Below are 12,524 nucleotides of genomic sequence, written 5' to 3' on the forward strand. Positions count from 1 at the left end.
AAGGCAGAGCTGGAGAGGTGGGAGGAGCTAGCGAAGCCAGGCCCTTTAAGGCCCCTTGGGTGGAAGCCGAGAGGTCCTGGCAAACCGTCTCCACCTGGAGGGGACCCAGGCCTGCCAGTCTGGGGCAGAGATGGTGTGCCACTTCTGCCAGGCCAGGGTGCTGAGCCCAAGGAGCAGGAGCATGGTGTAGGTGTGCAGGCGCAAGTGCAGCAGCAGCAGGGGGCAGGCACAAATGCCAGACAGCAGGACCAGAAGCACCATGGCCAGCATCAGCAGCAGGCTCATCAAGTGGCACAGCATGTCCTGGGGCCAGCTCTGTGGGCACTCTGTCAGCCCCAGCTGGGTCACCTGCTGCAGAGCCTCGAGCTTGCCCATGCAGTTCTTGAAGGTCTCCATGACCTCCTGCAGGAGGAAGACCGTGAAGCTGGGACCCCACATCCCCACTGCCCAGGAGCCGGAGAGTCGCAGATTGTGCCCGAGTTCCCAGATTGCCTAAGCCGGCCCCGGCTCCGGGGGTGGGCAGCATGATCATAAAGACCAGGCGCTGCAGGGGCACAGTGCCAGGCACGATCCCTTCCCTGGGCTCCGGGGGTGTCAGAGCAGACTCCCTCATCTTCTGCTGGCCTGGTCCCTATCACCGCCTCCTTATCAGCCATTTCTCACAAAGGTCCCCCAGGGCTGCTCACCCAGATCTCCTTGGCTCTCTCATAGGACAGGTAGACCATTCTCTCCTTGGTGCAGGCCAGGTTCTGTTTGAGGTGGTAAACCTCGTCCAGGTGTCCCTGCAGGTGCCCATTTACCTGTCCTTCCAGCAGCACTTGTCTTGGGAGCAAAAGACAGTGACAGGCCCTGAGTGACCCTGCTCAAAGTCACACTAGATGTAGCTTCAGAACACGCCTTCCTCCTCTCTCCTCAAGCTGCGGTCGAACCCTGCCTCCTCCTCCAGGTCGGTCTCAGAACACCCCAGATGCACATCAGCCACACACACACACACACACACACCCCGATATTCATGAATCTTTCATATATATAGTCACTCTTTTGTAATGGCTTTACAAAAATAGTAATATATGAGAAGTAGAAATCGAGATCTAAACTGCCTGTGTATGCCATTAAATTCCATATATATACACACACATACATATACACCTACCCCAGTGTTTCGTGTGCAGTAGCTCTTCCCTAAAAATCATCTGTTGATTATCAGGATTGAACAGTCTCAAAAATCCACATAACTGTATGATTCCATGGATAGGAAATGTCCAGCATAAGCCAATCCATAAAGACAGAAGCAAATTTGTGGTTTCTGGAGGCTGGGGGAGAGAGGAGGTGGGGAGTGACTGCTAGTGGGGATGGAGTTTCTGCTGGGAGGGATGATAGGGTCCCAGACTGAGACAGTGGTGACTACAGCGCAGCTCTGTGAATATGATAAAAACACTGAATACGACAAAAACACTTTAAATGGGTGAATTGTATGGGATGTCAATTATATCTCAATAAAGCTGTTATTAAAACAGAAACCAAAATTGAATTGTGGTAGTGGTTACACAACTAAGTAAATTTAATAAAGCTCATTGAAACATACAGTTAAAATGGTACATTTTATGGCATGTAAGTAATATCTCAGTGGACCTATTAAAAAAACACACAAAACATCACTACCTGTTGTTTACAGCCACATATTTAAGTAGCAAAAGTCTAAAAATATGTCTGGAAAAACTAAGCACCCAACAAGGATAGCAAGGTGGGAAGAAGGGGGGAAGGTGAAGGGGAAAGTTTCAAACAACTCATCTTTTAAGCTTTTATTCCTTAAATAAAATTTGAATATGTTAAGATTTGAGAAAGCTGGGGGTGGGCAGATAAACTTGACCAAGTTATTCTCTGCTTTCCCTGGGTTTGGAATATTTCATGATGTCAAAAAACACTTTGAGGTCCCTCATTTGGGCACCAGCAAAGATGGGCTGGAAAGACACAGGCCAGACAGCTTCCGGCTCTTTAAGGAAAGCTGAGGAAAGCCTGACCAGAGCCAGGGTGACAACGCTGGATACCAGTGGGGGCCTGGAGCCCTGCAGAGAAGCAGAGGCAGGGATAGGAACTGGGAAGTGAGAAGTTCAGTTAGGTCCTGTTCAGGGACTTGACTGGCGTGCCGTGGAGATGGTCCCCAGGCAGCTGAGAAGCTGAAACACTCATTTGTGGAAGCCAGTTCATCAAGAGCCAGTTCATGATGGTATTTCAAGGAATAGTCCATCAATCTCTGCCCTGTTCCCTGTTGAGAAGAGATTGGTCTGACAACCTGACTGAGACTACTGCCCACAGAGAAGGGGAGAGAGTGGGGTGTCCACCCTGAAAGCAGATTCCCCCATGGCTGTCCTTCCATTCACATATGGGATGGCGATGCAAGGACATTCAAGATATCTACCACGTTCAAGTGTATATTCATGAATATATTCTTCATGAAGATGAAATTAGCAAGTGGATTCTTCATTAATATATTTCTAAGAACAAATGACTATACTCTTACACACATTCTTGCAGAGACTGTTGAATAAGACAATATTAACATGTAAGGCTGTTCCCTCTATCTCCCCTTATCAGTGGGGCCACAGTAGGGTCCTGGCTTGTGACACGTTCCTCCCTTGGTCAAGGACTCCTCTCTGTCTGGCTCCTACAGCCACAGAGGTAGAAGCACCACCACGGAAAATGCTCTTATGAGGGCAAAATGATGGTCGGTCAACCAAAATGCCCCTCAAATTCTTCCAAAGCTGTTAAGGACCCTGTCTGATACAAATGGCCTCAAACATCATTGCTGCTGCAAAAAAGTATATTCTTGTTCATAGCTGAGGATGGGCTTTGACAAACTGAGCTAGAACCTAACAGCCTGAAACATAGAGAAGTCTGAGATGGAGAGACTGAGGTGGGAAGGATGAAGCGGGCCAGATGGGGTAACCTGGTAGAGACAGAGCAACTCCTCCAAGCTCATGTAGTATATCACACACATCCTTAGAAGTGGAGGCAGCAGCAACGGTCACACCCAGAGGAAAAGGGCATGTGAAGATGGAGCACAGGGAAGGGGAAGGTGCTGGTCTGGAAGACTGCAGTGACAAGGCCACAAGCTAAGGAAGCCAGCAGCCCCGAAAGCTGGGAGAGGCTAGGAACAGATTCGTCCTTCCAGAAGGGACGCAGCCCCACCCACACGCTGACTTTGACTTCACTGTGCTGACCTCCCGAACTGATAGAATCCATCTCTGTTGTTTGAAGCCGCTAAGTTTGGGATACTTTGTTAGGATGGCCAGACGAAAGCCCTCCAACTGCATCTAGTGGGGAGAGAACAGGGATGTGGCTAAACAGCCCACAACACGTGGCATGGCCTCAGTACTGGCATTTTTGAATCACCTGGTCAAAAATGCCAGTACTGTTGAGGTTGAGAAAAAAACTGCGCTTTGGTGACATCATCTAGAGTTCTCGTCCACTAGGTGACACCTGAGTTTAGGAGCCTGAAACTTCAAAGACTGACCCTACCACCAAATATTGGCAAGAGTGTGCAGCAACTCAAACTCTCACAGACTCCTAATGGGAATGTAAAGTGGTAGGATCATGCAGGAGACCTGGGTTGGGAAGGTTGATTCCTGGATGGGAAGATCTTCTGGAGGAGGGCATAGCAACCCACTCCAGTATCCTTGCCTGGAGAATCCCATGGACAGAGGAGCCTGGAGGGCTACAGTCCATGGGGTTGCCAAGAGTTGGACATGACTGAGCAACTAAGCACAGCACATGCTGGAAAAGTTGCTTTAGATGTTGATCTGGCAATTCCACATATAAAAGCGTATGTTCACAAAAAGACATGCATAGTGTTCACAGTAGCTCTACTCCTCACAGCCCTAAGTGGTAGCAAATGAATGGGTCAATGCACTGCGTTCACATCACAGAGCACTGCTGGACAAGAAGGAATGAGCCACTCCTGTGTGCAATGCGGATAAATCTCAAAATCATTACACTACGTGAAGAAGACACAAAGTCTGATATAATATATGCTTCCATTTACATGAAATGTACCAGAACAGACAAATCCAGAGACGGAAAACAGATTGGTAGTTACCAGGGGCTGAGGGAAGGCAAATGGGGCATGGCAGTGTCTCTTTCCAGAGTGATGAAAACATTGGGGAACTATTATTGATAGATGTACTTTTCATTGCACAATACTGTGAATGCACTGAATGCCATTGTACACTTTAAAATCAGCAATTTTAGCCTTTCCAGCAGTAACAACCTCCCTGTGAGAACATGCCTCTCAAAAGGATCTCTCTCATCTCTCTCCAGAAGACAATAGGAAACACAAGAAGAAGCATCTGGTGCAGAGCTCCAATTCCTATTTCATGGATGTGAAATGCCTAGGATGTTATAAAATCATCACTGTCTTTAGCCATGCACAAACGGTAGTTTTGTGTGTTGGCTGCTCTACTGTCTTCTGCCAGCCTACAGGAGGAAAAGCAAGGCTTACAGAAGGCTGCTCCTGCAGATGGAAGTAGCACTAAAAGTAACCTGTATCAAGAGGAATGGGAAACTGTCCCAATAAACATGTTTTGGATAAAAAATAAAACAAAATTAATAACTTTTTGTTTTGTCAATTTTCTCTCAATTGAAAAATAAAATAGCCCTCTTGAAAGCAAATACATATAACCTGTGAGAAGTGTCACAGAACTCTCTAGTTTGAAACCTTAGTTTGTGACACACCAGAGAAGACATGACAATTGCAGGGGCCTGGGTAGTGCCCAGCTCTGGACACCGGGTGACACTTCATTGAGCTGAACATATGCCCTTGTGCCTGAGACTCTGTTTCCCCATTCGTAAAGTGGGTGCTGGATGGTACAGGTGATCAATGCTACACGCTCCCTGTCGTCACTGTGACTATGTTGTCTTCTTTAGCCCATTCACCATTTCTCTCAAGAAATCTGAGTCCTATGGACCTGCTTTTTTGTTTTTAATGTATATTAATCAAGGTAGGCTAACTGCTATGGCCAATGACCAGAACATCTTGGTGGCTGAAGATGATGCCAGTTTATTTCACAGTTCACTGGTGGTGGTGTTGGTGTGAGGAAGGTGCTGGCTTAGAAGCGCAACCTTGCACAATTCCCACAGAGTTTTCGAGGAGGTAGTTTGTTCTGCTCCCCTGCACAGCTGGCAGACACTAAAATGCTATGGGTTAAAAACTTTCTAGAGCACCACAGTCCCATTGGCCTAGGCAGTGTGGAAACATACAAGGAAATGCACAACTGTCCTGAGTTCTGGTCTTGCTTTACATAAATCCAACCTTGAAAAGAGGACCATAAAGAAGGCTGAGCACCGAAGAATTGATGCTTTTGAACTGTGGTGTTGGAGAAGACTTTTGAGAGTCCCTTGGACTGCAAGGAGATCCAACCAGTCCATCCTAAAGGAAATCAGTCCTGAATATTCACTGGAAGGACTGATGATGAAGCTGAAGCTCCAATACTTTGGCCACCTGATGCCAAGAACTGACTCATTGGAAAAGACCCTGATGCTGGGAAAGATTGAAGGCAGGAGGAGAAGGGGACAACAGAGGATGAGATGGTTGGATGACGTCACCAACTCAATGGACATGAGTTTGAGCAAGCTCCAGGAGATGCTGAAGGACAGGGAAGCCTGATGTGCTGCAGTCCATGGGGTTACAAAGAGTTGGATGCAACAACTACAACAACCTTGAAAAAGTCACCCTCAAAAGAAACCTGAATTGTGACTGGCTGCCTTACTTGACAGTGAATTGCCCCTTCATACTCCTTTAACTGCCCTTCAGGGATTGGTCCAGCGGTGTTAGTGCAGGTAGGATTTCCCTATGCAAACAGAGGGTGACTGCAGGGCTCAGAGGAGGGAGCTTGGTACCTATGAGGGTGGCTGGCACCCCAAGAAGGGCTTAATAGAAATGGGGATGTCCTTGAGAGACTGAGTTTGCCTTTTTTTTCCTATTAGTGGACCCTAGTCTGGTCTTGAAAGTAAAAGTGAAAGTGTCAAGTTGCTCAGTCGTATTGGACTCTGTGACCCCATGGACTGTAGCCCACCAGGTTGTCTGTCCATGGGATTTCCCAGGCAAGAATACTGGAGTGGTTTGCCATGCCCTTCTCCAGGGGATCTTCCCAAACCCGGGGATCAAACCCAGGTCACCCACATTGCAGGCCGTTTCTTTACTGTCTGAGCCACCAGGGAAGCCTCTTGGATGAATAAAATCAACCCACCGCACCAGGGGCTTGGGAGAAGAGAAAGCATTCCCTGGAAGGTGGTCATTTTTGGAACATATCATCCACATGGGAGCTTCTGCCTCAACTTAGCCATGAGCCCAGGTGATGGGGTCAGGGCAGACAAGGCAATTCCACTCATGTATCATCTGCTGCTCCGAGAGGAACACCGATACAACCCCCACCCTCCCCAGAGCCCAGGTGGCCAGGAGCTCCGCCTCACCTGGACTTCTCCTCCTGAAGGAACTCCAGGGATGCCTGCAGGTCAGTCAGATACTGCTCCCTGAGGCTCTGGTAGGACCCCTGCAGGCTCAAGTGGACCATCTTCACCTCTCTCAGCTCTTCCTTCATCTTCTGCCCCAGCAGGGCTTGTGGCTGGGCCCCACACTTGCTCTCCAAGGACCTCTGCTGCTGGCAGGCTGGGAAGTGAGTCTGGAGAGGGACGTGTCTGATGACGGTGGACAGGTTGCTGGATGAGCAGTCTTCTCCACCTGGCCGGGGGTGCTCTGCACACAGAACCTTCTCATGGGGCTGCTTGCAGTTGTTGTCCAGGCTGCTTTTGGTCCCCAGCACTGAGCCCTTGGGCCTGCAGCCCTCCTCTAGCTCCTGCAGCTGCTGGTGACACTGGCAGAGACTTTGCTCAATCTGGGCGATGGTGGCAGAGGTTCGCTGGTTCACCTTCTTGAAGGCTTCCCGGATATGGGGGGCCTGGTGCCGGTCGGCCTTGGATACCAGCTTGAGGTAGGCCACTGTGTTCTCATCGCGGCTGGTCTTCTCCACCCTCAGCTGCTCTGAGAGGTAGAGGATATGGTGCTTGATGCTGTCCTGTATGTTCCAGGTCAGCTCCCCATCTGAAAGGCTGGAGTGGCCACTGGGGCCATCCTCGCTGGATGACAGGGATCTGCAGGAGGGGACACCGGAGGAGAGGATGGCAGTTGGGCCCTTGGTGTATTCTGTCTGCACTGGGAGATAAGAATCACAAAATGGGTACTTCCGTAAGAGGGAAACAATGGGAGAATCAGACACATTGCTCCACCCCAAACAATACTTCCAGGTGTGAGCAGGTATTTACATGCCCTACATGCACTTCCATGTACATGCCTTCCATGTACTTACGTGTGCAAGAACATGTGTGAGTACATGTGACACAGAGTGGACATGCTTTATGGGCATGGCATACCTCACTACGACCTCCAGGTGGCTAGCACACCCTCCACACCTGCCCTGTCTGTTCCTGAACTTCTCTTCAAAGAATTACCAGCTGTGCATCTCATTTTATAGAGAACTGTTATTGTGAAGCATGGAATAAACTCATTTCCATCAACCCATACAGCTTGCTATATTGCTACTACCAGGTGGACAGAAGGGAGAGGCAGGGAGATTTGCAGCCTAACAGGTTCATTCCTTCACCTAATCATTCTTTGAACACATACTCCTGAGCCTGCCATGTGGAACAGAAGGCAGACACATTCTGTACTCTCATAGAGCTGACCATACAGGGTGGACGGTTCTACTGTAACACAAAGGAGTCTCTTACATGGAAAGGGATAATAGTAAGCACACTGCCTTGGAGACAGAGCCCAGTTCAAATCCTGACACTACCACTCTGAGACTTTGAGCACTCAGAGGGTCAGATTTCTCACTTCTAAAATAAAGATGGCCATACAGCATAACTGGAACACAGGAAACCAGGGCAGAGTGGACAGTGATGAGCTAGGAGAGGTAGGTGTGATCAGGACAGGTGGAACCTCTGTTCTATTCCTACTTTTTAACTAGAAACACCTTCATGAATGTGTTTGATCTGAAAATGCTCTCCCAGTGGAGAGCCAGGAGTGATTATATTGTAATAGATATTTTGGTTCCGTGTATTTTATTTTATGCAAATTATACCTTAATCTTAAAAAAGAAATGTGATACCACTATACACTGAGCAGAGTGGCAAAATTTAGACTAACGATAATAAATCTCAGACAGGATATGAAACAACAGGAACCCTCCATCACTCCTGGTGGGATAGTAAACGGTATAAAACTTTGGGGAAAGCATTTGGTAATATCATGAAGTTGAAGACATGCATGCTGAATGGCCCAGGTATCCTGGTGGCTTAGATGGTAAAGAATCTGCCTGCAATGCAGGAGACCCAGGTTTGATCCTTGGGTGGGGAAGATACCCTGGAGAAAGGAATGGCAACCCACTCCAGCATTCCTGCCTGGACAATTCCATGGATAAAGGAGCCTGGCAAGCTATAGTCCACAGGACCACCGCAAAGAGTCAGACACGACTGAGTGACTAACACACTAATGCTGAATGGCCTGGCAATTACATACCTAGATATACCCTTGAGAGACAAGTACAATAATACTCCCAATAATCAACTGCTAGAAACAACCCACCTGGTCTATAGATCAAAGAATATGTAAGTGAATTGCAATATATTCAGTAATATACTACAGCAATGGTGCTTCCCAGGTGGCACTAGTGGTAAAGAACCCACCTACTAATGTAGGAGACATAAGAAACATGGGTTCGATCCCTGGGTCGGGAAGATTCTCTGGAGGAGGGCATGGCAACCCACTACAGTATTCTTGCCTGGAGAATCCTATAGACAGAGGAGCCTAGCAGGCTGCAGTCCATGGGGTTACAAAGAGTTGGACACGACTGAAGCAACTTGGCATGCATCCACGCATACAGCAATAAAAATAAACTACAGTCTTAAAAACATGAATGAACAAGTATAATGTTAAACAAATGGAGTCAAACACAGAAGAATCTATACAATATATGGCTCTATTCATATAAAGTTCAGTTCAGTTCAGTCACTCAGTCGTGTCTGATTCTTTGCAACCCCGTGTACTGTAGCATGCCAGGCTTCCCTGTCCATCACCAGCTCCCGGATTTACTCAAACTCATGTCCATTGAGTCAGTGATGCCATCCAACCATCTCATCCTCTGTTGTCCCCATCTCCTCCCACTTCATATCAAGTTCAAAAGCAGACAAAATGAAATGATGTTGTTCAGGGATGCATACAGAGGAAGTAAAGTTATAAAGAAACACATGAGCTTTAGTAGCATAATCATCAGGATAGTGCTTCCTGAAATTTCCACTAGAGCGAGAGAAGGGGATTGTGATTGGGAGAAACATGTGGAAGCTAGGGTGCTTGATCTGAGTGGTAGCTAAATGTGTGTTTACCTTATCACTACTTCCTAAACTAAATGTTGAGGTTTTTGCACCTTTATATGCATATGCCAAATTTCACAATTTTAGAAAGTTTTAAAATGTTCAATAGATGGCTTTAATAGTGGATTAGAAATGGCTGGAGAAACAATTAATAAATTGTAAGACAGAGCTAAAGAAAGCATCCAGAATGTAGCACAGAGGCACAAAGAAATAGAAAACCTGAAAATACCGAAAAATAAGACACACTGAAGATAGAATGAGAAAGTCTAACAAAAAAGTAACTGCCATGCCACAGGGAGGGGACAGACTCAGGTAACAGCAAGACTTTAAGAGATAGTCACTAAGAACTTTCCAAAATTGATGAAAAATATAAATACACAAATTTAAGTAGCCCAAGATAAACCAAACAGGATAAAACACAAATATATACAAATCTAGACACAGATCTTAGAAGCAGCCAGATTTAAAAAGCTGATTACCTTTAAAACCATGACTTTTAGACTGAAAGCTGCCTTCTCAGTGGCATTAATGAAATCCAGAAGAGAGTTGAATAATATCTTCAATACGCTGACAGAATAACTGTCAAAGAGAAAAAAAAATAGGTCACATTCAAAGAATCAGAAGCACAGGAGGTGGGAGGGGGGTTCAGGATTGGGAACTCATGTACACCCGTGGCTGATTCATGTCAATGTATGGCAAAACCAATACAGTATTGTAAAGCAAAGTGAAAGTGAAGTTGCTCAGTCCTGTCCGACTCTTTGCGACCCCATGGACTGTAACCTATCAGGCTCCTCTGTCCATGGGGTTTTCCAGGCAATAGCACTGGAGTGGATTGCCATTTCCTTCTCCAGCGGATCTTCCCAACCCAGGGATGGAACCCAGGTCTCCCGCATTGTAGACAGACGCTTTATCATCTGAGCCACCAGGGAAGTCCATTGTAAAGCAAAATAAAGTAAAAATAAAAATTAAAAAAAAAAAAAGAATCAGAAGCGAGAATGTTTTCCGACTTTTCAGTGAAGCACTAAGAATTAGAAAACATTGAAGCAATGCCTTCGAAATGTTGGAGGGGGGGCGGGCAACAATTTTCTCACCTAGAAGTCTACAACCAAACTGTCAATTTTCAGGTTAGACTAAAGGTTTTTCCAGCATGAAAGAACTCAAATAGTTTACTTCCTCTGCATTCTTTTTTTTTTTTTCCTGGAAGCTACTAGAGAAGATGTGCCACTAAAATCAGAGAAAAACCTAAGAAAGAAGTAGAGATGGGATCTATGAAACCGGGGTCTCAAGCGAAAAAAACATCAAGTGCAATCTCCAGGATGATGGAAGGGGAGCCCAAGCTGGATGTGGGCCTGGAGGGAAAGTCAAAAGGCTCCAAGAAAGAGTGCTCCAAGTGAATGAAATCAATGGCATACTGTAGGACATCTTTCAGCAGCTGGAGAGGAGAGATAGCCAGTTTGGGAAAGTACTGACCTATGGTAAGTAGCAGAGAACAAGCAACTTGGGGGTGGGGAGAAACAGTGTTAACTCTAAGGAAAACAAAATATCAAGACAGGGGACTTCCCTAGCAGTCCAGTGGCCAAGACTCCACACTCCCAATGCAGGGGGCTTCGGTTTGAGCCCTGGTCAGGGAACTAGACCCCCCCATGCTGCAACTATGACCCTGCGGAGTCAAATAAATAAATATTTTTAAAAATATATCAAGAGAGAAAGGAAAAATAATCAGGGTTGTCATAGACTTGATAATGTGAACACCAAGGAATGACCTAATGCAGATCATTGTACACTGTCCTGGGAGGATGGGGGTGGTGAAAGAGCTACATCATCATCTTTTATTCTAAGAATAGTCAATAATTCCTAAAATCTAAAAACTAAAGAAATAGCACTATAAATAATTTATTTAGAGAATTGGAAGTAAATGCCAAAAGAAACAGCTAAAAGGGATGAATATAGTTGATTCTGGGGAATGGATGGATGAATGTGGGTGCAAGCAACAGATTGCTATTTTTGTAATAAACCTTGTAGGGGAACCCTTTTCCTCTTTGAACCAGGGGTTGGCAAACTCTGGGCTGGTTTTGTACACGGATGAGCTAGGTATGGTTTTTACACTTAAATGGTTGAAAAAATCAGAAGGACATTTTCTGGCATGTGAAAATGATGTGAGGTTCAAATTCAGTGTCCAAAGTGTTATTAGTACACAGCCACACTGGTTCATTTATATATAGTCTCTGACCAACTTTGTGTCATAACAAAGGTCCAGTTGAACAGCTAAAACAAAGAACATGTGGCCTCAAATATTTACTATCTGGCCCTTTATAGAAACAGTTTGCTGATCTCTGCTTTAAACTATGTTCATACATACCACAAATAAATGAAATAAGTATTTTTAAAAGAAGTAGGAAATACAGAAAATTAAAATTTGCTAATGACTTGTTCTATTGGGGAATTTTATAGATATATAAAACTCAAAATTGAGGTGACCTAAATTGGAAGGAAATCCAAAAAAAGAGAGGATATAGGTATACATGTTGCTGGTTCACTTCACTGTACAGCAGAACCTAACACCACATTGTAAAGCAACTATACCCCAATAAAAATTATTTAATTAACTCATTGACTACACTAAAGCCTTTGACTGTGTGGATCATAACAAACTGTGGAAAATTCTTAAAGAGATGGGAATACCGGACCACCTTACCTACCTCCTGAGAAACCTATATGCAGGTCAAAAAGTAACAGAACAGGACATGGATCAACAGACTGGTTCAAAATTGGGAAAGGATTATTTCAAGGCTGTATATTGTCACCCTGCTTATTTAACTTATATGCAGAGTACATCATGTAAAATGCCACACTGGATGAATCACAAGCTAGAATCAAGATTGCCAGGAGAAATACCAATACCCTGAGATATGCAGACAACACCACCTTAATGGCAGAAAATTAAGAGGAACTAAAGAGCCTCTTGATGAAACTGAAAGAGGAGAGTGGAAAAGCTGGCTTAAAACTCAACATTCCAAAAACTAAGATCATGGCATCCGGTCCCATCACTACATGGCAAATAGATGGGGAAACAGTGGAAACAGTGACAGACTTTATTTTGG

At 45.5% G+C, this 12,524-nt stretch overlaps 1 protein-coding gene across 1 annotated transcript; it reads right to left on the bottom strand.

The window, feature by feature from the left end:
• Nucleotides 1–45: 45 nt before the first annotated feature.
• On the bottom strand, nucleotides 46–9,914 carry TEX28 (testis expressed 28). The gene is made up of 4 exons (XM_068963167.1): nucleotides 9,903–9,914; nucleotides 6,469–7,202; nucleotides 687–822; nucleotides 46–402 (listed from the first exon to the last, which is right to left on the bottom strand). The coding sequence occupies exons 1-4, from the start codon at nucleotides 9,912–9,914 to the stop codon at nucleotides 46–48; spliced, it is 1,239 nt and encodes a 412-aa protein (XP_068819268.1).
• Between the last annotated feature and the right edge of the window lie 2,610 nt (nucleotides 9,915–12,524).

Source organism: Capricornis sumatraensis, chromosome X (genome assembly GCF_032405125.1).
Source record: "Capricornis sumatraensis isolate serow.1 chromosome X, serow.2, whole genome shotgun sequence".
In the NCBI taxonomy this organism is placed as follows: domain Eukaryota; kingdom Metazoa; phylum Chordata; class Mammalia; order Artiodactyla; family Bovidae; genus Capricornis; species Capricornis sumatraensis.